The 27,833-nt window shown below is 42.6% G+C and overlaps 1 protein-coding gene across 1 annotated transcript in view; it reads right to left on the bottom strand.

The window, feature by feature from the left end:
- Positions 1 to 27,833, bottom strand: part of EDC4 (enhancer of mRNA decapping 4) — a 226,702-nt gene that overhangs the window by 54,217 nt on the left and 144,652 nt on the right. Inside the window, exon 16 of the mRNA XM_066582703.1 lies at positions 7,337 to 7,422. Within this exon, the coding sequence (XP_066438800.1) occupies positions 7,337 to 7,422 (86 nt within the window). The remainder of the gene's footprint in view (positions 1 to 7,336; positions 7,423 to 27,833) is intronic.

Here is a 27,833-nt window from a genome sequence, read left to right as displayed (position 1 = left end):
CAACAAACTACTTTAACAACAGCTATCAATGTAGAGGAGAACATATAGGTACAAAGAGTTCTAATTCATACAGGTACTTTAGTAAAAGCGGTTATCCCTAGCGGTCTCTTAACAGAACCAAACACATTGTTTCATAGATTGACAGAATAAATTTATTGGCTACAGGTCAATATAAACAAGATGAGAAAGCTATGCAAGAAGCCCAGGTATCGGAATAGGATGGGGTTTTTTTCTCTCTTCTTACAAAATACAGTTCACATTATAAACAAGTTGAGATTATAAAACAAATGACTGCCCCGCCCCCTGAAAATAAGACCTACCCCGAAAATAAGCCCTAGCATGTTGTCGGGATTTTTGTCAATGCTTGAATTATAAGCCCTACTCCAAAATTGAGCCCTAGTTAGTTAAAAAAAACCCAATATAAATAGTGTCCAGGCAGCTATACATGAAAAAAGTAAAATCTTTTGCAGCCAAAAATTAATATAAGACACTGTCTTATTTTTGGGGAAACAGGGTCTTAGCTGGACTGTTGCATAAGATATTGGCATTTTAGGTTTATTAGGTTTCCAGACAAGCACCAATTCTGGGGTCAATATTTTTGCTCAGTATGTATTTGTGCTAACATAACAAACGGTCCATGTGGTTAATGACAGGATTTCCCCCAAGTGTGGTCATCATGTTAGCAAGACTTGCAAACACACTGAAATAACCCAAATGTTTAAATTCTATGCTACAAAACAAACAGTATCAGATTTGTAATTACAAAAATCAGAACTCCTGTACTCTACCTCATTATCTGCCAAATTTGCAGATTACTGTACATGGGGTGTACTACACATGTCCTGATGGTCATACAAACCAGTCTGTATGATACTATGGTACACTCTGGGAAAGGAGTATTCTAAAACAATTGAGGTTCTTTTCCAGCTAGTCTGCTCCATGTATCAGTTTTCTTAAGATGACCTAATAAATGTGGTTTAATTTGCAAACATTGTGGTGTAGGGCGTTTTCCTTAAAGGGGTTGTCCCGCGCCGAAATCAAAAACATTTTTTTTCAACAGACCCCACCTTAGCAGACAGTTAAAAAGAATGCATTTGTTATTTTTAAAAAAAAAATTTGCTTACCTGCATCCCTGTTCTGCAGCTTTGAAGATTCTTCTTTTCTTCTTTCAAAGATGGCGCCGCTGGTCTTTTTCCACGGTGCACTGCGGGTCTTCTCCCATGGTGCACCGTGGATTTTCTTCTCCAGTCTTGCGTTCCACTGCCGATTACAGCCACTTCATTGGCTGATCGGCACCACGTGATGGAGGCGGAGCTACGATGACGCGGAGAAGAGGGAGGAGCCAGGACGCAGCTCGTGAGCCCAGAGGGAGACAGAAAAGGATTCCTCTGTGAGCAAGCGCGACTGTTCGTGCGACCAGAGAAGAGGCTTCATCGTCGCCATGGAGACGGGGACGCCAGCGCCGGAGGGGGTAAGTGTATAACTTCTGTATGGCCAATATTTAATGCACGATGTATATTACAAAGTGCATTAATTTGGCCATACAGAAGTGTATAACCCCACTTGCTGTCGTGGGACAACCCCTTTAAGTTCCCTCCATCAATATAGCAGTATGAGGACATTTCTTGCAGAGCTAGTTCAATTTTCTTAAATTGCATCCCCCCATTTTACAGCGCTTACTGCATGATAGAGAAAATAATCTTATTCTCCAGTCTAGGACAATTGTGGTGATATCTTACAAGAAAAAAACAAACAAAAGAAAAAACTTTATAATTTACTTTTTTTCCCCATCAACAGAGCTGTAAGAGAGCGTATGTGCAGGACGAGCCACAATTTTTATTGGTACCATTTTATTCTTCATATGACTTTTTATTGCTTTTTTGTAAGGTAAGGATTAGCAAAATAAGCAATTTTACATGATTCATCGTGTGGTTTAAATATCCTATTTTTTTTTTGTTTGGATCACTAATTAATTTTATGAGCTTTAAAAAAAAAAAAAAAAAAAAAAAAGTTCCTTTTAATATCCATTTGGGTCTGAACTGTATCCTAAGGATACACAAACCCAAATTCCCTTTGACTTGTTACATAGTTTAGAGGGTAATAATCAGATTTTTCCAGTCCAAAGCCAAAATAGTTGGTAGGCAGCTTAAAGATACTTTTACACAGGCCAACAATTGCACAAGTAAATTGCTCAAAAGAGTGACTATGAGCGACTGTCATCCCATGTGAACAGGGGACACTACAAGGCAAATGAGCAAGGATTGCTCACTTCCCGGGGGCATCTGGTTTTCAGGTAACTTAAAAAACAAGTGACTGTGGGCCGTGCACACAGCAGTCATTGAATTCTGAATAACTGCCTGTTTACGCTGAATGCAGCAGGGTCTCCAGCACACTGTTCGCTGAGCGATCATTGCTCCTGTGTGAAAGCACAGGAGATGTGATTTCTGGGATGATCAACCCATGTAAAAACTACCCTTAGATAGACCCATGGCTTACTCGGTTTTTGAAGACAAAAGGAATTAGTCATTTTTAATCCAGTCATCGTCCAATCACTTTGCCCAGTCTCAGATTACAAATTTGAGACCATAAACCAGCAAGAGGTCATCAGCTAGCAAGCATAGTATTGCTTGTCCGCTAACTTTTAAAAAACTTTTAGTCTGTTGAGCCTGAACCCAAGAGACAAAGAATCAATTACTAATGTTTTGTTTTACATTTCTCTTTCAATGTGAGGATTCTGGGTATCGGTGCTAGAGGATTAACCTGGTGGTGAATATACGTACATGCAGTCTACTCCGCTTCAGAGAAGTGGAGGTGCAAGTTGCCAGCTTTGGCACAGCAGTTGGGGCCCTCAGTTGTGCCACAAACGTGGCCTCCACTCTAGTCTCCTGCATGAAGTTTACTTAATGTGGGTTTGGAAGACTTACCACCTTCAGATAGAACTCTTGCCTTGTAGTGGCTAAATTGTTGATAGAGCAGAGCTGGAAGTCACAAAATCCACCTACCATTGCAGAACTGATTCCCAGCATTCATTATAATTGCTCTATGGAGGGTAGAGTTGTATCTCAACAAGGACATTATGGCTTATATATTTAGAGATTGGGAACCTGTAAGTAATCTTCCTTTGTAATGGGGTCATGGATTCAGATAACCTGCTCGCTATACGATTACTGCCAGGTACTCTACTGGACACCTTAAAGGGGTTGTCTCACGCCGAAACGGGGTTTTTTTTTTCAATAGGCCCCCCCGGTCGGCGCGAGACAAACACAAGGGATGGGTTAAAAAAAAACAAAACGTTTAGTACTTACCCGAATCCCCGCTCTGCGGCGACTTCTTACTTACCTTACCAAGATGGCCGCCGGGATCTTCACCCACGATGCACGGCGGGTCTTCTCCCATGGTGCACCGTGAGCTCTGTGCGGTCCATTGCCGATTCCAGCCTCCTGATTGGCTGGAATTGGCACACGTGACGGGGCGGAGCTACGAGGACCAGCTCTCCGGCACGAGCGGCCCCATTCACCACGGAGAAGACCGGACTGCGCAAACGTGTCTAAAATCGCCAGAAGACAGCGAATTTAGACGGATCCATGGCGACGGGGACGCTAGCAACGGAGCAGGTAAGTGAATAACTTCTGTATGGCTCATAATTAATGCACGATGTATATTACAAAGTGCATTAATATGGCCATACAGAAGTATATAACCCCACTTGATTTCATGAGACAACCCCTTTAACTTCTCAGGATAGCTGCTTTCTAAGTTAGTTTATTTTACCACTTTTATAGCATTGTTTATGTTTATTACAGCAGAGTAGGGCATTGACCTAAGTTGGAGTGGATCCTTGCACATACTTTGCTTTGTATCTCTACTCCGGTAGTGTAAAGCAATTTCTTCACGTTATCTGTCACTGATCCCAATTGCTGAACATTATTATTGAATTGTAATGGAACAGTTTTGTTTAATGTGTACTATCTTTGGAAACTCTATACCCCAAGCATTTCTACTTACTTTAAAAGAAGTTTAGTTTTCAACAAAAACAAAATGTAAAAAAAAAAAAATTATACATCATAATAAATTTAAAGGAAAAAACCACTGCAGGGCCCTCACGGTAGGAAAAAATCCCCAACAGCACAACTACAATATACTATTTAAACAAATTAAAAAGTGTTCTATTTATACTCTTTTCATTCAGACACTTAAAAATGTGACTTTTAATACTAAATAGAATCAGATGTTTCTTATATTATGTACAGAGACAATTTGAGTTTATATGAACAAGAGGCACTTATCAAAGCTCAATAAACTCCTTTGTTTCTTATAAGCTCAATGTAAACTCCAATTCTATAACAGTTTCTGCTCTCCTTTTTGGTGGCATCTGTCTGCATCTCTGCAGAGGTTGTGACATGGTACAGCGGGGGCCTAGCAACAGGCCACGGAATTCTTGGCCAGGACATGCAACTTTTGACATTACACTGGCAATGCATTGGTTAACTCTGTTTGGTCTAGATTGCCACAGTTAGGCCTAATGTCCACGGGCTGATCGGATTTCACTTTCGGGAGCCCGCAGCGGAATCTGACCTTACCAGCAGTCGAGGGCACAGGGTTACCTTTTCGGGTCTTCTATTTTCTGGTCTGCGGATGCATACAGAATCTACAATTCAATTGCGGACAGGCAATAGAACAGATGGCTTCCATCGACTTCAATGGAAGCCATTCATGTGAGATCCGCACTGAAATGGAACATGCTGCGATTTGTATTCTACGCAAAAAAATCCGCAAATCAAATCCGCATGCTTTATTTCATTTGCGGATGCCCATGTTTCTCTATGGGTGGCTTGACTTGTGGATCTTCCACACGGGTTCCGCAAATCAATCCCGCATGCGGACATTGGACCTTATTCCTAATGAACTTGTCAGCTACTTTAGGTCTTGGGACTCCAAGGATAAACTGCATAGATACTCGGGAAAGAACGGACTGATCTGGTCCTGTTAACTGCTAAACCAGGTCACCTTCTGTTACCCAGCCTTGTCCGGTCATAAGTATTATATGCCGCACTTGGACATTAATTACTAGATATAGGAGATAAGTATACTCCTACTTGGTATTCAGACTTTAATTTCCCATTTGGTTTTATTAATGCAGCATTTTTTTATTCCTATACCAAGGACCTGTTTTGCCAACCATGCTGTACATAGTAATTTTGTCCTTCTATGCTCTCGGTAGATGTATCATGTAACTGCCAGGATGACGCAGCCATGAGAGGCCTGCATCCCTCCTGCCAACCACTATGGCCAATTAAGTTTTTTTTCACATTAGCTTTGTCCCTCCCCATAGGCCTATCACATGACCTGCCAGGATGACGCAGCCGCTCTGAAAATCATGTGACCATTGACGTAGCTAATCCGCGATGAAAATGGAGCATGCTGCGATTTTAGATCCGCGCGGATAGGAAATAAATACCATAAAATCAAATCCACGGACCTAAAAATCAATCACGGAAGCTCCCTTCATTTCTATGGGCGGCGGATCCACGCAGATTTCAGTGGCTCAAATCCGCCCGTGGACATTAGGCTTACTCCCTCATCTATATGCCACTGAAAGAAAGTGTATCCTAAACATGCATCCCATACTCCCTCTGGGCTTCTTAAATCTCATTCCCTTACCTGTACTAATACCTCATAGCTCCGGCTTATGCTAGAAGCCGCACATACAACTCTTTGAGAAAGCCTAATACAACTACAGGACTTTTATAATCGAAACTGAATTTCCACAGTAGCCACGGCAGGTCGCGTATAAAGCTCTTTAGAATATTTCCTTCCTTTTGGAATTGTATACTTCTGTGTTTTGTTTTAAAGGTATGTAAAAGCTGGCATGCATTCCCGCTCCCTTTAATCCCTCCCTCCCCTTAGTGTCATGTGCTCGTTTGTCTCTATGTAAATACAGCTGATGTCAGTACACTTGATGCTTCAGAAAGGCGGCACAGTATCGCCGACATGTGCTGCATAATACCCTGTAATTTTATTTTTCTCTCTCTTAATACTAATAAATACTGATTATTAACTTTGGTTGATCATTTTTACACAAACTTCTTGTTAGCGTAGGAATTTTTTGTTTCAATTACTTTATGTCTTGGGACCCCCCAGTCAGGTCTTTCCCGAGTATCCATGCAATTTATTCTTGGTGGGGTCCTGTTAACTGCTAATCCAGGTCACCCAGCCTTGTCTGGACTGTTCCCTGTGCAACTCTGCTCCACCGGTCTGCTACTAGCACCGCTCAGCTACATTGTCTGTTGCCTGCTCCACACAGCTACGTTTTCAAGTCACCTGCATAGCCCTGCTGCATTGTCCAGGTAACAGGTCGGCTCTTCCACATCATCATGAAGCCTTGTCTGACAGCCCGTGATGCTTGCTACACCGTGATAGCAGTTCTAAGGATTCACAAAACGGCACCTGAGGTAGGAGTCTAAACAACATGCACATCTAATCCAGATCACTTATAGAAGAGTAACCAAGTTTCATCAACTACAGTCTCATAAGAAAGAGGTGCGGAGACCATGTGGCTAAGATGCCGAAGTTCGGCAGGGATTATGAAGTGAATTTAAAGCACATATAAAACTTATGAAATAGTATGACATTTATCTACCTATTTTGGGCTGAATCTTTAAAGGTATTTTGAAGAATTTTTTTACTCTATTTACAACAGGTAAAATATCACATTTCCCACCCATTTTTGCAATCAAACAAATCACCAACAATGTTGTACAATAGATTACCAGACAAGACAAAACAGAGGCAAATCCTGTGCATGCGCAGGAGGGCTTTACCACCAGGACCAGGATTCTGTGGACAGACTGTACGCAGTAAGTAACAGTCGCTGCTGTAGCACCTAGAACATTTCAACTAATGACATGTCGCTTCAACAAAAATACAACTACAATATACTGGGCATCATTTATCAAAACGGTGTAATAGACTGCCTGTTGGCCATTGCAACCAGAGCTCAGCTTTCATGACTTCCAGTGATCTATTAAAATGAAAGCTGTGTTGTGATTGGTTGCTATAAGCAACAGGTTTTCTTTTAGACTATTTTGATAAATGAAACCACTTTATAGCAATACAATTTTATTATTATTAATTTGGTCTTTACTGTACATTTTCCGCCAAAAAAGGAAAGGGGAAAGAGGGCGAGAGAGGGGGAAGAAACCCTGTAATTTTCAGTTATACAGTACTAATGTAAAAGTACAATAAAAAAAACACCAAAAATTGGTGACATATGCAAAGTACAGTAGGTGCACTACTTCATACAATTTTACAAAAAGCTAAGGAAATAAATTATTACCTGGAAATAGAAGTGTCGCTGCTTGAGGTGTTATTTAGAGGGGTAACAGAAGTGAGTGAGCCAAGACTTGTAGACGAGGAGCTGATCTGTCAAAGAAAAATAAGCAGTTCCTTAAAACAGACAGACAATTTTGATCAAATATACTTTTCTATGCAGTTGTGCCCATAAGTGTTATTTTAATCCCTCAGTGCTACAAGCAGCTCTTTGTGTTTCATCTTCACCTCCTAAGAGCCATAACTTTTGCAGGAGGTGTATCTTTGAATAGCCCAATTTAATGTATCTTTTAATACATTGGAAAAACAGCTTTTTTTAATGGGTTGGAGTGCAGAAAAAAATTCACCGCAGGTTTTCGGGTTTTGTTTTCGTATCGTTCAATGTGCTGTAGAAAGCAGCACGTTAACGGGGTTTACCAGGGAGAATACTACGGATGATCTATCCCTCAGGATAGGCAATCACTAGTTGATCGTCTGGGGTCCGTCGCTCGGGACCTTGACTGATCAGCTTAGTGGGTGCATGCTGTCAGCGTCGAAAATACATAGAGGTCGGAGCTGAAGCAGCGGATGTCTCTGCGCCGACTTCTGTGTAGTGGCTGGCGCTTGTAACTGCAGGCACAGCTCGCGTGAGACGTGCTGCAGTTACAAGCGCCGGCTCCAACACAGAGGTTGACGCGGTGTGTCTGGATTTAGGCCTCATGTCCACTTGAAAAATACAATCTGCGCAGAATCTGCCGCGGATTCGCTTTTAATGGTATTTTTTTTGCATGCAGATATCCGCACACATTGCTATCAATGTGATAGCAATGTTGCCGATCAGCAGCAGAATGGAGCATGCCGCGTTTTTTCTCCCGCGCGTGAAAACGCAATTCTCCTAAAATGCCATCCGCGGGTGCAAAAATCAATTTAATGGACCCACGGATGGCCAATGATTCTCTATGGGCAAAATCCGCAGCAGAATCCACAATTCCATTTAGCTAGTGGACATGAGGCCTTAGTCTGGATTCTCCAAAATTGATACGTCAACCTAACTCTGATAAGTTTAACGGTCTGTGACCCGGGTGACTCTCCATAGAGTTCTAGCTGACCAAAACAATTAGTAGATTGTCTAGAAAACGAAAGATGTTAATTCCTATATCCCAGATATAGCCAATCAGCTCAACATTTACCTTGGAAAACAATCTGCATGCAGAAGAAATACTAAGGGCAGACAAACTGGAAATGCATGATATTTGAACCCATTTTAACAGCAAATCTGAAATGTTTTTGGTAGGTCAGTTGGATGGAAATATGATAGTACGCATCTTTGAGGTCAACCGTGTGCATGATGCTGCGCTGATTAACAAGTTAACAAGGGAATTGTGGACCTAATAGCCTCCATTTTAAACTTCAAAATGTACTGATTAAGGGATTTTAAATTGAGCATAGTTTGAAAGGAACGGTAATAAACTAAAAACTGTTCCACTAAAAGGAACTGGGATAACAGCTTCCAGATGTATTAAGCCCCCAACCGCCTGCCCCAATCTCCCTTTGGAGAAGAGAGGACTGGTCTGGCTTAACTATAAGCTTTTGGGGGGGGCCAAGAATTGTATTCTGTACTCCTGAAATATCTGCAGTACCCCGGGATTCGCAGTTATCTGGTTCCATCTCCCCAAGACCTGAGAGCGCCTACCCTCCATGACCTTTTATCTGGATTTGGCTGTCTTGGGGTAAAGAGGGGCTCTCACCCTTGCCTCCTTTTCCCTGGGCTGGTACGCCTGTTTACGGAAGGAAAGCTTCCTCTTGGGTAGGTGATCGGTGGGGAAACCTTTCCCCTAGCTCCTGCTTTCTCTAGGATCTTGTCTAGTTCTGCCCTAAATAAATACTCCCCCCTGTGATGGGAATGGAATACTGCTTATTTTTTTTAGAGAGAGTGTCTCCTTACCAGGCGTTAAGCCATAGGGCAACGCCTTGCAGAGTTTTCAAACACTGTTTTTGGCTGAAAGCGTACGGCTCTGCTGCGGCACCTGCCAGCTTCAGATGGTTTTCTAGCTGTGAGAGGCGCAAGTACGTTGAGCATGCCACAGAGTTGGCTGCTGTATTTATTTCTAGAAGACTGGATGTAGTCTCCTATGATTTCATGGAGTCCTTCAGCTGGGAAGAATACTCGAACGGCAAGGAGTTCTTCTTGATTTCTTTGGCCACTTATAAATAATTTTTGGGCACCTAACTCCAGTTTAGTGTCATTGGGCGCAAACAAAAGCCTATCTTTAAACTCTCGGAATATAGGCAGTCTTTTCACTGCGTGCTCCCATCCGCTTGTTACAAGGCGTTACATTCACTGGGACTCTTTACGGTGCGACCATAACCCCCTAACCATCTCGTCCCGGACCGAGCTCGGCTGTTGGACGTTTAACACCACTATTAACAATTCCCTAATGCAAAAGGGTGAGAAATTTTTATTTATTTTTTTTTAATAAAAAAGGCAGACAGAGGTCACCCTAGCATCACAGTCAGCAACTCTACCAACAAAGCTATTATATATGTAACATTTTTTCCAGTCACGGGGCTGTTACGTTGCAAAGTTCTCCCTCAGATTACGCTCTCCAATAATTCGGATGTAGAGGACATACGAGTACAGACCCTTCTTCTAGTATAGAGGGGCCTGACTGAGGTTGAGAGATTGGTTCCGCTTTTATTGCCTGCACCTCTTCTCTAACCACTTGGGGAGATTATGAATTAAAGGGGTTTTGTCATTGCAACAAGAACTAGTCAACCTGCTCAGCCCGGCCTAAAACAAAAAAAAGAGGGCATACTCGAAAGTCCTGAAGCCTTGGGATGCAGCAATGAGCTGCCGCCAATATCGGCAGCGACTTCCGGGTAGACAGCCCAGCGGAAGTCATGTGTCTGCTGCGGCTAATCAGAGGCCGCAGTTTAATTGTACATACGTCACCGTACATGCTTCCTGGTAAACATGTACAGTGACGCTGCTAGGAAATTCCAAAACCAGATATGTGAAACAGTCTTCTTCAGTTGGCAAAGCTTTAACAAATTGTGTCATGAGACCCAGTTTCATGTGAAGATGGGAATATAATGTTTTGTCAACAAGTGGCTTATGTAGAATGTTTGGATCACCAGGTTCAAGGTCAGATCTTGGAGGCCAGTTCCTTTCCACCCAATGTTTCTCATGAGCTCTGTTGTCCCACATGCAGAGATAACAAGGATACTTTGTGTATACACGTAGATGACCAAGAAGGAAGGATACCATTTTGAGGTCAACACAGATGATCCAATTGTGTTTGTGATATTGCAACAACTCAATGACTATCTTTATGTATACATATTCTTCACAAAGAGAAACCGAATGGCCAATTGGGACTGCACCAAATAAATTGCATTGTGTAGGACGACACACATTAAACTCCGCTTTGAGCCATCAATGAACAGTCGCCATTCATTTGAGTTATAGATGCATTTCCTCTATTACACCATGCATGTTATGGCAATACACAGAGCCACTGGGTATTATTGTATCTTGTCACCACCGGAAGTGTGAGTGGTGAGAAGATAGTTGGTGCTTGACAGGGCAGGGGGAGGGGTGACACCCCCTGTTCCTGATAGGCTGTCATTTATTGGCCTCACAGCAGGTCCTGCCACTCAGCACAGCACAGCTGTATGCTGATGTGAGTATACCGCATGTGTGCTGCTAGACCTGCTGTGACTGTAGGCTACGGCGCCCTCCCACCAGCAGCGCTGCACTGGCTGTGTCCTGCCCTTACCGGGGCTGTTGTCAATATCGCCACCTGCACTGTCCCTGGCGGCAGTGGCCTTTCCCCAGCAGCGCAGGAGTGCCTGTGGACTCCCCTTACCCTGGTAGCTGTCACTCTCCCGTCTGCAGTGTCCCCAGCAGCACGTTCCCCCGGCGGTGGCAGCGGCCTCCCAGGCTGCAGCGCTGCACTTAGTGTGCCTCCCCCTTACCAGGGCCGCTGTCACTATACCTGGCGCACAGTAACTAGCGGGAGCAGTGTGAAGATCCGTGGCTCTGCTCTGTTGTAGCGGCCGGCAAGGAGGGAGCGGAGAGGCATTGGTCTGCAGAACTAAGCGGTTAAGATAGCCGGTGGGGCGGACTCATCTCTGTTTGCGGCCAGCAGTGTAAGTCCCCCCACATGTAGAAGCAAGCTGTTCTCCGACCAAACAGTGCTGTGATTTTAGCCTTGCCACGAGGGTTAGGGGTGTTTTGGGGTTAGGCTTACATTATTTTTTTCTCCTACATGGAAGCCTTTTCAGCTAATAATGTAAGCCTAACAGGTACACTAATCCCTAACCGTCCAGACAAGGCAAAAATCACTACACACTGTGCTGCTAGGACCTTTGAGAAGTCACCACTCGGGGAGCTAGAGGTGTGACACGGGCGTTCCTGCATCCAAGCCCTGTCAAACCCCTAGCTTCCTGGTGGTGACAAGATAGAATAATACTAATCCACTGTCACTTGTAAATTTTTGCAGAACTTTTGTGCCAAATCATTCATCTCATGCTGATCAAATCCCTTACAAATGAATACATCTTCAAATTTGCTATCACTTATTTCTTCACCATAATCATGTTCTTCTAGAGAGAGTAGTTCAATGAAAATGGACACTGGGATTTCAGCCGAATGAAACACTGAACATAAAGCTGATGATAGACTAGGATACTCTATTTTTCTTTTTTTTTGCTATATCCTGAAGTTTTTACGATACACAAGTAACAGTCACTGGAATGATCTCTAGGCTTTCGCCAAACTATAGGTATACCAAATTGCAACTTATCACGTGTGTTCCCTTCGTCCACATCCGTAAACTCTCGACACACTGCTTACACACTTAAAAGAAAAATGTGGGCTCACCTCACCAGCAGTAACTTTCAATGTTGCAGGAAGATCTGGGATCCAACAGGAGCTCCATCCTCAAGTAGCCGACGGCAAACGGCCAGATTCCATATGAGCAGAAAATAGAGATGGAGGGGAGCTGCTACCGTTAAAAATTTCCTTCTTTATTGAATAAAATAAAGCATACAGCTCACAAGTGCACGCTGAACGCGTTTCGGCAAAAGCCTTTGTCAACAGCTATGAGGTATGGAGTACATAAGACATTTATAGACCAAATACAAATTAAAATCAAAGGAGAGATACCTGTGTATGTTAGCTTGTCAGGGGGGGAAATGGTTGAGGGATGGTATAGAGGGTGTGTTCAAGAGCTAATTACATCACATGTTACAACCAGCATACAGAGATTTGTGGCAAGAGGATTCAAAACAGACAGATAGAGAAACAAGTATGCATATGGATATCTGAAATACATTTACATAGCGATAAATAGATAAAGAATATGAAAAAGAAAAAAATAAAAAAGAAAAAAATAAAATTATGAAAAAAATTTAAAAAAAACACACCCTCTATACCATCCCTCAACCATTTCCCCCCCTGACAAGCTAACATACACAGGTATCTCTCCTTTGATTTTAATTTGTATTTGGTCTATAAATGTCTTATGTACTCCATACCTCATAGCTGTTGACAAAGGCTTTTGCCGAAACGCGTTCAGCGTGCACTTGTGAGCTGTATGCTTTATTTTATTCAATAAAGAAAGAAATTTTTAACGGTAGCAGCTCCCCTCCATCTCTATTTTCTGCTCATATGGAATCTGGCCGTTTGCCGTCGGCTACTTGAGGATGGAGCTCCTGTTGGATCCCAGATCTTCCTCCAACATTGAAAGTTACTGCTGGTGAGATGAGCCCACATTTTTCTTTTTTGGCTTATTCACATGCACGGCTTGGGGCCACCTCCCGCAGTCTTGATTTTCCTTTTGGAACCACATTACGTATATATATATTAGTAGGCTGCTTCCTACTTATTGCAATGCAGGACTGATTGATATTTGCATTATAAAGCACAGCCACAATTGATTTATGCTTTGATCAGGGGGCTTATTCACTAAAAGAAGAAAAAAAGAAAGGAAGCCTTGCTGTTTTCTCTTTCCTGCAACACTGAAAGTTACTGCTGGTGAGGTGAGCCCATATCCCTCTTTTTTGGCTTATTCACATGCATGGGTTGGGGCCACCTCCCGCAGTCTTGATTTTCCTTTTGGAACCACATTACGCATATATATATTAGTAGGCTACTTCCTACTTATTGCAATGCAGGACTGATTGATATTTGCATTATAAAGCACAGCCATAATTGATTTATGCTTTGATCAGGGGGCTTATTCACTAAAAGAAGAAAAAAAGAAAGGAAGCCTTGTTGTTTTCTCTTTTTTTCATTCCATTTTTTTCTCTATTTCTGAATATGGATTCACAAGAGGGACATGTATTACAATCTCGGATGCAAAAATTGACACAAATGTTCAACATGACTGATACAGCATCTTCTTCCTCTGATCAGGATATAAAATTATTAAGATATAACCTGGAAAAACAAAAGAGGAGTGAAATTAAAACCTGGTGGGACAGGAACTCACTGGTTAAGTATCTGGAGCTAAGTATGATTCCTAGAGGATTGCGCCTCAAAAAAATCCCCACCACACTATATAATGAGGAATTTTTAAATAAATGGAATCAAGCTCTATCCACCTGTTCTTTGGAATTAATGAAATTAATAGTGGACCAGGAACAGATTAAGCTGGACACTCTAAAACAGGAGATCAAACTATCTGAAGAAAAACTTATAAAATCAATGGGAAAAGATGAATTTACAAAGCTTTTGGATAACATCAATATTAATATGCAGAAATTGGAAGAGAATATATTAAAAACAAAATGTTCCAAACTTGAACGGGATAAAAAGGACTATATGGAAAATAAAGTCTATGGTTGGAGAGATGGGCTTGCTCATCGCCCTAGATCCATTTTAAAAACTAGGAGGGGTCCCACACGACGCAATTCTACAGTCACCTTTTCCTCCTCAGATCAGGAAGGATCAGATAGAACGTATGACACCTCCAGCTGGGAATGCTCATATTCTGAAGAGCAGGACCATAGAGTCCAGCATAAGTCATCTACTTCAAAAAACGACGCAAGCGATACAGACATAAGAAGAAGATATCCATCCAGGAGAAACAAATAGAGGACAACAACATCATAGTCCTCACACCACGGGTTTTGACACAAAATCAGATCAATGTACTTAATAAAGGACTTAATTTTGTTCCTGACATATCTTTCAACCTTTTTCATACTCTTCTGGATCTCAACAAATTTGTCCGCAATCTAATGGTGAAAAAACATTTAATTAACAGTGATGACTCTTTTACTCCAGCTACTAAAAGAGAATTTATACAGGACACTTTTGAGGATTTAACCCCGAAAGACACAGCTGCCCTTTTAGACTTACATCATCTACATAGGGAATCAGTTACAGCTGATGTCCTTACACACAGGATCAACATAAAAACACCCAATCCTGACTTCTATCCAACACAAACCCGCACACAGGTTGTAGAAGATTTTCAAATGATTATGGAAAAAGAACTGAAGTTGTTACAGGCACAAACTAAGGACAATCAATATGGACATTCTGGATCCAATAATATGACGAAGAGGGAGAGAATTGAGCTATCGTGGTTATCTAAAGATGAAGACATCAGGATTTGTCAGTCAGACAAAGGGGGAAATATTACTATCATGGACACCACCCTATACATTAATTGTATTAATCACATCCTTAAGGATAGGATTACTTATAAAAAATTACAAGGAGACCCTACGATTGTTTTTTCTAAAAAATTGCATGAATTATTACAATTGGGATCCAACTCAGGTGTTATTACTACTAATATGGGAGAATATCTTATCCCTACCAACCCAAAAGTCCCATTTATGTATGGCCTTCCCAAAACGCACAAGGACTCTTTCCCTCCTCCTATGCGCCCTATTATTTCAGGAATTGACTCTCTATGTGAAAGACTTAGTGCTTGGGTAGACAAATCTTTACAACCACTAGCTATGCGAGTACCGGGTTACCTGAAAGACAGCAGTAGTGTTTTGAAAAAATTGGATACATTTGTGTGGCGGGAGGATTACATTTGGGTAACATGCGACGTTGTCAGTCTCTATACCTGTATACCACACCACGCTGCCTTACAAGCTTTACACTACCATTTGAGAGAGTATAGCGAATATAGTAGTGAACTGAGAGAATTTATCATGCTTTGCACAGAGTTTCTCCTCACTCATAATTTTTTCATTTTTAATAATCAATTTTTCTTACAGTTGGTAGGAGCTCCTATGGGGTCGAAATTCTCTCCCACTTTAGCCATACTTTATATGGCTTGGTGGGAAGAATCTTATATTTTCTCTATATCTAATCCATTCATTGACAGCGTGGTGTGGTATGCCAGATACTTGGATGACATCATTATTATTTGGAGACAGGGATCTTCCCATTCCCATAATGTCACCATTTCTGATGTCCACTCAGAATTATTAGAATTCCTGAGTTATATTAATAAGAACAATTGCAACTTACAGTTTACCATTAATAGTGATCAGAACAAAATTATTTCCTGGATCTCCTATTAGAGGTTAGTTGCTCTAGGGATAGTATTAATGCTTCAGTATATCGCAAACCCAGCAGTGGAAACACGATACTTAAAGCGACTAGTTGTCACCCCCGACATACAATTAATGCCATACCACTTACGGAATTCATTAGGGCAAAACGTATATGTACCAATACATCAAGCTATAATACATCAGCAAACCAAATCTGTACCCGCTTGGCGAATAGAAGTTATAACCCACAAACTTTGAATAATGCTAGGGACAAGGTTAATAAAATGGACAGAAAGACATTGCTGTATAAGGTTAAGGATTTATCTGATGGTATATCCAACAAAATTGTCTTCACTACACCATATAGTAGGGAATTCCCACAGATAAGAAAATTATTCTTCTCCTATCTTCCAATTTTAAAACAGGATGATGATTTAAAATCTATCTTAGACAAAGGCGTGTTATGTACCTCTCGCAGAAATCGTACTATTGGAGACAGAGTATCTAAGAATTTCATATGTCAGAAACCCAAAAATAATTGGATTAATATTAATGGATTTTTCAAATGTGCTGACCCACGTTGTGGTTGTTGTCAGTACACCCTTAATAAATCTAGGGAATTTAATAACCCACAGAACAACAAAAAATACAAAATCAATAGTTTTATTAACTGTAAAACTAGTGGAATAATCTATGTAATAGTATGCACCCTATGCAATTTACTTTATGTAGGATGCACCTCTAGGAGATTACATACTAGAATAGCAGAACACCTGAGGGACATTCAAAAAAATCTATTAGGAAAATCAGGGGTTGCAAATCACTTTATTCTAAAACATGGTGGTGAAACAAAAAATTTTTCATGTTTGGGGATAGACAGAGTTTGGAAAAATAGGAAACAAAAAGTAGAAATGAAGGATATCCTTCGCAGGGAAGCGTATTGGATTTTGGAACTAAATACTAGATTCCCATTTGGTATGAATTATAGAACGGATTTATTCTGTGTTTATTAATAAACAGTAAGGGGGGATTAAAGGTAAAAAAGAAAAGAGAAAATGCATATATATATATATATGTGTGTGTGTTTTTTTTTTTCTTTTGTTTTTTTTTTTTGTGTGTGTGTTTTTTCCCTCTCCTGACTTCTACTCTGGTAAATTTATATACTTTGTAATTGCTTTACTATTATGCGGAAATAGCTTGTGCAACTATATATCTGGAAAAAGAGAGAAGAATGGGAGAGGAAAAGAAAAGAAAATTTTTTAATTTTTTTTTTTCAAAAATTTTTTTTTTTAATTTTTTTTTTTTCTTTTTTAAAATTTTTTTTATAAATTTTTTTTTTTTTTCTCTTTTTCATATTCTTTATCTATTTATCGCTATGTAAATGTATTTAAGAATTGTTTTTCAGATATCCATATGCATACTTGTTTCTCTGTCTGTTTTGAATCCTCTTGCCACAAATCTCTGTATGCTGGTTGTAACATGTGATGTAATTAGCTCTTGAACACACCCTCTATACCATCCCTCAACCATTTCCCCCCCTGACAAGCTAACATACACAGGTATCTCTCCTTTGATTTTAATTTGTATTTGGTCTATAAATGTCTTATGTACTCCATACCTCATAGCTGTTGACAAAGGCTTTTGCCGAAACGCGTTCAGCGTGCACTTGTGAGCTGTATGCTTTATTTTATTCAATAAAGAAGGAAATTTTTAACGGTAGCAGCTCCCCTCCATCTCTATTTTCTGCTCATATGCTTACACACTTATCTTGATCACCAGGCTTAAAGGGGTTGTCTCGCGAAAGCAAGTGGGGTTAAGTACTTCTGTATGGCCATATTAATGCACTTTGTAATATACATCGTGCATTAAATATGAGCCATACAGAAGTTATTCACTTACCTGCTCCGTTGCTAGCGTCCCCGTCTCCATGGCTCCGTCTAATTTCGGTGTCTTCTTGCTTTTTTAGACACGCTTGCGCAGATGGGTCTTCTCCCTTAGGCTCGGCAGCAGCGGTGTTTTGGCTCCGCCCCATTCTACGCGTCATTGCGTAGCTCCGCCCCGTCACATGTGCCGATTCCAGCCAATCAGGAGGCAGGCTGGAATCGGCACATGTGACGGGGGCGGAGCTACGCGATGACGCGCAGAAGGGGGCGGAGCCAAAACACCGCTGCTGCCGAGCCGAAGGGAGAAGACCCATCTGCGCAAGCGCGTCTAAAAAAGCAAGACGACACCGAAATTAGACGGAGCCATGGAGACGGGGACGCCAGCAACGGAACAGGTAAGTGAATAACTTCTGTATGGCTCATATTTAATGCACGATGTATATTACAAAGTGCATTAATATGGCCATACAGAAGTACTTAACCCCACTTGCTTTCGCGAGACAACCCCTTTAACTTTGAAATATGCATAACAGGCTTGCTTGACAAAAGCGCTGATGTTCACCCTTTGTCTGGAAATGGTGAAACAGCTACAGATATAGCAAAAGGAAACGGGGCTGTTTAGGCACTTACAACGAGAAATGGTAGATGCAGACATGAAGGAAAGGAAAGAAGTGTATAAATAAAAAAAAATTAATTCAGCTAATTCACTATATACTGTATTTCCCCAAAAATAAGACCTACCCCAAAATAAGACATGCACCCATTTTCAGGGGGTGGGAGTCTTGAAATAGAAGCCCCCTGAAAATAAGCCCTAGCTACACTAGATAAAATAAAGAACAAAACAAAAAAAACACACAGCAATAGTCACCTAGCCTGCGACATCCAGGTGCCTCGCACTGCAGCAGGCTGCAGTGTCCTCCGCGCTGACAGCATTCTCTTCCTGGTAATGGGGCTTTGAATACCCCAGCTTCCAGCAAGAGTGTGTTGCAATTGGATCACGAGCGCCACTGGCTCAGCCAATCAGAGCTGGCGCTCCATCATTCACAGCCTTTCAGTAAAAGACAACACTGAATGGCTGTGATTGGTTTATTGAGCGCCAGCTCTGATTGCCTGAGCCAGTGGTGCTGGTGATCCAATCACAGCACTCGCTTTCTGGAGGTGGGGTATTCAAAGCCCCATTACTAGGAAGAGAATGCTGTCAGCGAGAAGGACATGGCAAACTGCTATTACAGTGCCAGGGTCCAGTGCGAGGCACCGAGACGCCGTCAGCTAGGCAAGTATAAGACACCCCCGAAAATATGACACTGTGCCTCTTCTGGAGCTAAAATTAATATAAAACAGTGTGTTATTTTCAGGGAAACACGGTACAGCAGCACACAACTTCTCACCACACTGTCGCATGTGTAACCGAATAGCCTAGACAAACAGCAGCCAGTCGCCAAGGTCATCCTCCACCCCTCCCCACTCGAGGGAGGTTCGCTCTCAGACAATAGGAGAACACTAGTGTTCCCCTCGACCCAGATTTGAGTAATTGCATTAAGACAAGCTGTAAAGGGAAAAAAACTCACATGATAGAAGAAAACTGCATTTTTCAAAGAGTAAAAATCCGGATACCTATTTTAGCTAAATCACCTGAAAAAAAAACAACCCAAAACATACATTTTATTCAAAATTGTTCCCCAGTGTAATCATTAAAGTACAGATTTTTTTTTGGGAAAGGTATAAAAGTAGAGTCAGGATTAAACAGACTAATACTGGGAGTTATGGGTAATTATTTTGTTTTACATAACATACTTTAGGCGTGATAGCACAACGCATCCATCACACAAGATGCCTGAAATTCAGGTACAGTATATGGAATTTAAGTGAAATGCATTTTGTTGTTGGGAAAGGTAACTTTTTTAAATCTAGCTCTATGTATTTAATTATTTATCATTTTGTTTACATTATATAGTATTAGTTTTAATTATTATGGGGGCACAGGTTAGCAGCAAACATGACCTGTTTCTTGCTGACCACACATACAGATTAGGATACACAACATCCTTGCAGCATGTCTCCAAGGACCCTGTCTGCGTATTCTGCCGATCACCCTGATTAGTGCAATACCAAATTTAGTGTTTTTTCATGCATCACTACTTTTCCACAACAAACATTTAAAAAAATAATTGTATTTGCATTGCTGTATTCCAAGACCCACGTGTATTTTCTATTAGTTCCATTTTGGAGTGCATAGAACCTTTTGATTACTTTTTATTTGGGATTTTTGAAGACAGATGAATAAAAAACAGCAATTCCGTAATTGTTTTCCTTCTTTATTTTGTTATGGCACTTGTGGTTATAGTGCTAGGGTGCAGTATAACAGATGTGTTAGGGCTAATGTCCACGGATGGCTTTCTGCCGCGTTTCCCAAGGCGTTATTTCGCAGCTATTAGGTTCTATTGAACCTAATAGCTTTTCTGCCGTACAATGCTAATGCTGCGGGATTTTACAGCAGAATTCCCCAGTGTGAAACAAATGTCCTTTTTGCAGCGGAAATACGCGCGGCCGCCTTCCATTGCAGTCAATGGAAACTGTCCGTCCCGCAAAGTATCGCAGGATTATGAGTCACCGCCCAGCGCCGATGCGCCATGTGCTTCACTGCACATGCGTGCCAGTTCGCCAGATGGGACTCCAGCGGCAGATCCGGAGAGGGAAGTATGGCGTTTCTGGGGGGGTACAACCATGTCGGACATTTATGTATTGTTAATTTTTTACTCCTTTTGCACAATGAAAGCCTTGAACAATACTTTGCACAATGAATATCAAATAAAAAAAGATGGTCAGCACTGCATTCCATGACCATAACATTTCAATGTTCTCACTAAATGAGCTATGTGAGGTTTTCTGTATTAAATTGACACGTTTTTGATCTCATTGGTACCTTTTAGGGGTATATGCAACTTTTATTGCATTTTTTGAGAGCCTACTGAATGAAAAATAGCAATTCCAATCAACAGAATTGCCTCTGTAGCCACACAGCCCCACACTTGGGCCCTGGATTTGTGTCACTTCAGCCAGGTCAGCACTCGTCACAAAGTCGGTGATTAGTAAATGTACTGGGCAGCTATTGAATCAGCTGAATTGTTACATTGGTAAAGTCGCTCAGTTAAAGGGTTATTCCGGGAACTTTTACATTTTTTTCCTGTTAATGACGTCTCCTGAGGACAGGTCATTGATACATCATCAGTGAGGGTCTGTCGCTTGGTAACCATGACAGCCACCTGTCACATTAACTAATCAATAAATACGAGCAACAGTGCTAGTCGACAGTCAGTGTAGGGCTGGCTGCCAGTATATATTCTGGTCTGGCATTCACTCTCCCATTCTCATTATTTAGTACTAGATCATGGTCTACACCCCCCCCCCCCATCTCTGTAGACGTCCTCCCCCCAAATCCCTATTTTAAAAACTCCTCCAACCTTCCAGCCATCTCCTTTCCCAACAAATCTGCACCGTCCCCAAATCCTTCCTTTCTACACCAACTCGAGTCACTTGCTTACCTCTCTAATCTCCCGCTGCCTTTTCTGGTGTGGCGCGTGATATAGTATATTAGAAAATACTATGTTGGAAGTCCTTACCATAAGCCAACATTCTAGTTCCCTGAATTAGTTTAAAAGGACCTTCCACCTACCTCTAACTTTGTCACTGATGCCAATGTGCACCATGACCCCTGGGTCCTCACCCGTCCCTTCCAGTGATCAGTCAACCAGATCTGCGATGTGTCTAACTTGAGCGCCAGAAAACCACCACACTGTTTGATGATCCTGGTCTGTGTGGCAGATTGCCCTCTTTGTCCCCCTAATTACAGAGTCCCCTAGTACCAGAACCTGTCTAGTCCGCCCTGCACTTCCTTTCTTACTGAAACAAACATTCCCCTAGCATTTAAGGGGCATGTCATGCTGCAGCAGTGCAAACCCTGTAATGGCGTTCTCCTTATCTGCCAACTTTGCAGACTTGTTGGGGTGTGCCAGTTCAGGACTATCTCTTCCCTCTACGCCTCCTTGTGTCACCCAGCTAGCTGTCAGATCATCCTACACTCCCCACATCTACCCCAGCCAGTGTCTGCTTAATGAGCAGCAAACTCCTTTTTATGTTGTCCATGATCTCAGCGTTGCAAGCTGTTCACTTAGATCCAGGATCTGGGCTTCCAAACGTGGAACATACTCACATCTCGTACAGCAGTATGCACCCTTCGGACAGCTGTCAAGGACTGCATACATGGCACAAAATCTGCACTGGACAGCATGGTCAATCATGGAGCGCATTGTAAATGTGGATCGTACAGTTAGGAATCAAGTAATTTATAAACGTTAACTATCAGAGTAAATTGATGAAACTCCCTTCTGAAGTCCCCTGAATCAAAAGTAATTTGATTTTAAGTCACACACAAACAACCACAATTGAAATCAACCACAAGTCATAAGCGCCAACTGTTGCTCTTCTGTTTGCTTTAACCCCTTAATGACGTGCCCCCTTTTTTCCCCATTTTTGTTTTTTCCTCCCCTTTTAAAAAAAATCATAACTCTTATTTATCTACCGACGTCGCTGTATGAGGGCTTGTTTTTTGCAGGACGAGTTGAAGTTTTTAATGGTGCTCTTTAATGTACCATATAATGTACTGAAAAACTTTAAAAAAAATTCTAAGTGGAGTAAAATGAAAAAATGACATTTCACCATCTTTCAGTGCTTCTTGTTTCTACAGCACACAAACTGCAACAAAAAGGACATGATACCTTTATTCTATGGGTCAGTACGATTACTCCGATACCAAACTTGTATAGTTTTTTCTTTTACTATACTAATTTTTTTTTCAGAGATATTTAATTTTTTCAATTATTTTCTGCGGTCATCCTGTGCGCGCAATAACTTTATTTTTCCGTCGATGAAGTTCAGCAAGGGCTCGTTTTTTGCGGGATGTCCTGTAGTTTCCATTAGTACTAATTCGGAATATGTACGATTTTTTGATCGCTTTTTATTGCGTTTTTCCTAGGAGACAGGGTGACTGAAAAAGTGCATTTCTGGCGGGTTTTTTTGGACGACGTTCACCGTGCGGGGCACATGATGCACTACTTTGATAGAGCGGACTTTTACGGACGCGGCGATACCAAATATGTATTTTTATTTTAGGATTTAGATTTTTTAAATTACAGATATGGCAAAAAGGGGGGTGACTTAAAGTTTTATTACTATTTTTTTTTTACACAATTAAAAAAAACTTTATTGATCTTTTTTTAACTTTAATTTTAAGTCTCCCTGGGGGACTACAATATAAGATGCTTTGCTCGCTCCTGCAGTATGACGTAATGCTATAGCATCATGTCATACTGCATTCTAACAGGCAGCCTATCAAGCCACCCCACGGGGATGGCTTGATAGGCAGTCTCCCAAGACAACCCTGGGGCCTTTCAGAAGGCCCCCGGCACCCATGACACCTGCACGGCTCCCCCGATCTCACCGCGGGAAAGGGGGGGGGAGACAACGTACGGGACATCATTCGGGAAATTTAAATGCCGCTGTCAGAATTGACAGCGGTATTTAAAGCATTAATAGCCGCGGTCGTCCGAGTGTGGCTATTGCCTGCGGGTGTTAGCTGTAGTAAACAGGGAAAAGCAGCAATGCAGGACAGCAAATTTTGGTGCAAAAAATAGTATTAGGTCATCTAGAGATGCATCTTTATTCCCCAAATATCGTAAAAAAAGTAGTGAAACAGCTGACGCCCGCGCTGTACGCCCTGCGACCTCTCTGCATACATACCCCGACGCTCCAGGACGTAAATGTACGTCCTGGAGCAGGAAGGGGTTAGATAGCGGTCAGCAGCAGTAATGGCCCATTTACAAGGGAGGAGCTATCGGGGCAACTGATACCCGGCAGCTCGTCCCAGTAAAGCTCACTCCTGTACTGTTACACAGGAGTGAGTATTGCTGGCATTGCTCGCAGTACTGCTGGCATGGAGGCAGAGTGGGCCAGGAATCATTTCCCCATATCCACCTCCATTCACAACAGACAATCGCTCAGAAGTGAGAAGTGACTTACTGCTGTTTACAGCTTGCCATTCAATTGTCTGCATGCAGAATCTTAACGTAAACTCTCGTTCAGTCGCTGCATGCATTTATGCTGGCCGATTAGTTTTCACATTCCCACGGGAGCGATTATAATCATGTCATGTTAACGGCTATTATTCCTCCAATCAATCTTCTGTTTTTAAAGAACACAAAAATTTCAGCAGATGCAATTTATCACACCTCAATTAGGTAAGCTCTTCCCTAAATCACCTGTGCAAAGCACTGAAGATTAAAAACACTAACAAGCTATAGGTTTTAAAATTACCAAAATATGGGTTTTTAAATTTAACAATGTAATCCCCCAATATACCTGCTCAGCACAATGTATTAACTTCTAGAAAAGCCAAATATAGCTACAATACATACGCTATAAAAAGTACTGGTGCATCTGGTCTCCAGCACAACTATGGGTGGAGAGATAGGATTGTCCTGGGGGAGTAAAAGGGTACGCCCACAGGTGGCGATTGGCAACCTTAAATTCCTCCCCAGACTCAAGCTAACATTGGTAGTCGCTCTGCTATGCAAGTTTCCCGCTGGTTAATTTCTCGTCTGCTAGCGTCCCTTTCAGCCTTCTGCCATGTAAGCTCCCCGCTGGCCTTATTCGTGTGCTACTAGCAACGCTGTTGCGACCAGCGCTGTCGGACTTCTGTTATGTCCCCCCGATTGGTTTCTCTGCTTATAGCGCCGTCGTTGCTAGCGGCGGTGTTAGTGTGGCCATGCTGGCCTGGCATCTCTGCTCCAGAAGCTGGCATGGCGGCTCCCGTCTGCCACTGTGACTGTCACTGCCATACTCCCTGCAATGTCCCCCACTGTCACTCTCACTGCTGGTCTCCGTGCGCTCCCCTCCTATGACTCACCCCTGGGATACCTGCAATGTCCCCCCGTCACTCTCAGCGCCCGGGAATGGTACAATAGGTCATGCCGTCTGGCCGCTGACCAAAAGCCGGCCACACACTGTCTCTCTCTGGCACCCCAAAAGCCGGGCCAGCTCTCAGTATCCCTGTTCCCAGCCAGGTTCAGGCACCTTATTCTACCTCCGTCCAGGTAGGCACTCACCAGCTTCGGGAGTTTTCTCTAACTCCACCCAGACAAAGCCATGTCTCCACCCACAGTTCCGGTGGAGACAAGATATACCAGTACCCACTATAAGACCACTGTGACTTGATAAACACAAATACAAAAAAAAAAAAAGCTGAAATCTCACCGGATTTTAAGTCATACACTTAAAACAACCAGAGGTCACAAGCTCCCACAGTAGCTCTTATTTGCTTCAAAGTAGCTCTCAGCAAGAGTAACTCTTCCAATCAATCCTGTTTGCATAAATGCCTCATTCCAAAGGCCTCATTTTGCAAGAAAACAATATGAAACACATCAACATTTCAATACTGTGTTATAAGCAATGTTTAAAGGGGTTGTCCCGCGATGACAAGTTAAGTTAAACACTTCTGTATGGCCATATACATGCACTTTGTAATATACATTGTGCATGAAATATGTGCCATACAGAAGTTATATACTCACCTTCCCTGCGCTGGCGTCCCCGTCTCCATGGTGCCGTCTAATTTCAGCGTCTAATCGCCCGATTAGACGCACTTGCGCAGAAGGGTCTTCTCCCTTCTGGTCGGTCCGGGCACGAGTGGCATTCTGGATCCGCCTCCTTCTACGCGTCATCGCGTAGCTCTGCCCGTCACGTGTGCCGATTCCAGCCAATCAGGAGGCTGGAATCGGCAATGGACCACACAGAGCCCACGGTGCACCATGGGAGAAGACCCGCGATGCATCGTGGGTGAAGATCCCGGCGGCCATCTTGGAGGAAAAGAAGGAAGAAGTTGCAGAGAGGGGATTCGGGTAAGTAAAAAATTTTTTTTTAATTTCAACACATCCCTTGGGTTTGTCCTGCGCTGAACAGGGGACCTATGCAAAAAAAACAAACCCGTTTCGGCGCGGGACAACACCTTTAAGAATGAAAAAGCCCTGGTGGTGGTTGGTGGCATTTAACAACAAATTGAAAAGCCAGAGGTATATGCACTATTTCCATACAAAACACGTACACTCAGTGCCACCTTCTCCTTATAAATCCATTGGGCATTCTATTGACAGCCCATCTTTATATACTCCATTTCCAGTAGCAGCTGTCTAGGGAGTTCTAAAGCAGGAAAAACTAATTTTAAAATCAGACTTTGCAGGACATTTCCTATTAATATTGAATCTATGCATTGTTTCCAATGGGCCAGGTAGGGTAATTCAAGGCAATGACATCTTTTCAGAAAAATACAAGCCAATATACTTAGGAGGCATACCTGAGAATATAAAACCCTGGGGAATCCAAAATGACTGGACGCATTATCTCAAATTTCTAAAGCGTGTAATACTGTGGTGCATAGGGGGTTGGTATATAATGTAAGAAAGCCTCATCTGGGGGGAAAAAGTGTCTAAACTGGGAGATTGGCTTGACGATAGAACAAAAAGTGGGTGGCTATTTTAAAGGTTTTCTGACTGATTTTTTTATATAGTTTTGGGACCATCATACGGCTAGGTCGATGGAAAAATTTAAAAGTTATGGCTCCAGGAATAGGACAACGAATAGAAACAGAAAAACTGGTCATTAGGGTCTAAAATAGATAAACCATGCACATCCAGACTGTTTCAGGTTTTTGCCCCTCATTGGCGTGCAGTAGGTTGTTGATTTGACTAGCTGAAAGGCCTATGACGTAGGCCAGCAAGGATATGGTTTCTCCTTAGGGATAGCAACAAGTGTAATGGTGATTATCTCTCCCTTAGGACTCCTGCAAACTGGCGAGGGCGATATCATGGCCTGATATTGCCCTCGCAGTCCTTCTGAAAACCCCTGGATGTGAGGCGCTTTCACAAGGAAACCAACTGCATCCTGCAGAGGTTTCCTTTTTCACAGCTGTGGAAGGAGATCACGATGTTCTCCCATTTTATTTAATGGGGCCGATGCTGCTGCTGCCAGCCCCATTGAAAACATGTGGAAGTTTTCATTTGAAAATAGCCTTGCATCTCTGCGGGCGTTCCCTTCAACTCTGTCGTGGCTGTCACAGCCGAGGCAGGAGTTAAAGGCCTCATGTCCACGGGGAAAATCAGGCCCGCTCCGGATTCTCCATGGACAATCCGTAGCGGGTCCCTCCTGCCCCGCGGACATGAGGGCTGAAAATTAGAATAAATCAGAATAAACTTACCTCCCGCCCGTTCCGGATCCTTCCTTCGCTGCGGCGTCATCTTCTCTGCGTCGCGGCCGGATCTTCTTTCTTCGGCCCGGCGGATGCGCAGGATGATGGCGGTGATGTGCCCCGCGCATGCGCCGGCCCGAAGAAAAAAGATCCGTCCGCGACGGAGAGAAGATGGCGCCGCGGCGAAGAGAAGAACCGGAGCGGGTGAGTAAATTCCGATTTTTGTCTCCCGCGGATCCGGACGGCTTCCATAGAAGCCTGCGGGAGCTGTCCCCACGGGAGACCCGCATGAAAATGGAGCATGGTCCAGATTTTTTCATGCTCCATTTAAAAAAAAAAATCACTTTTATTCACCATCCGCGGGTATTTATCTACCCGCAGGTGCTCAATGCATCCCTATGGGGTGCGGATCTGCGGGCAGGAGAAGAGTTAAAATCTGCTACGGATTTTAATTCTTCTTTTGCCCGTGGACATGAGGTTTAAGTGGTCTCCTATTGTGAACAAGGTGACACCCCTGGATGCCACAGAATCTCATCCCAGCGGGACTGAAGGAATCCCCTGCTGCAGTTGTCATAGCCGCGCCAGGGGATCACGATCTTATCCCATTGCTTTTAACGGTGCCGATGCTGCTGCTGCAGAGGACAGATTCAATCGGGTTGTTCACTCCTCCTGTCTCGGTCGGACTTTGCAGAGGGCATAATTGTAGTGGTAGGGGACATCAACTTACCCGTCAGACCCAGCAGTAAGTAGACTATGCAATTCCAAGAGACAATCTTCCCGAAGCCCAGATCAGGTCGTTCAACAGGACTCCAGCTAGT

The sequence above is a fragment of the Eleutherodactylus coqui genome, chromosome 11 (genome assembly GCF_035609145.1).
Source record: "Eleutherodactylus coqui strain aEleCoq1 chromosome 11, aEleCoq1.hap1, whole genome shotgun sequence".
In the NCBI taxonomy this organism is placed as follows: domain Eukaryota; kingdom Metazoa; phylum Chordata; class Amphibia; order Anura; family Eleutherodactylidae; genus Eleutherodactylus; species Eleutherodactylus coqui.
Note: the sequence above shows the minus strand (reverse complement) of the source record. Positions and strands in the feature narration are given on the sequence as shown.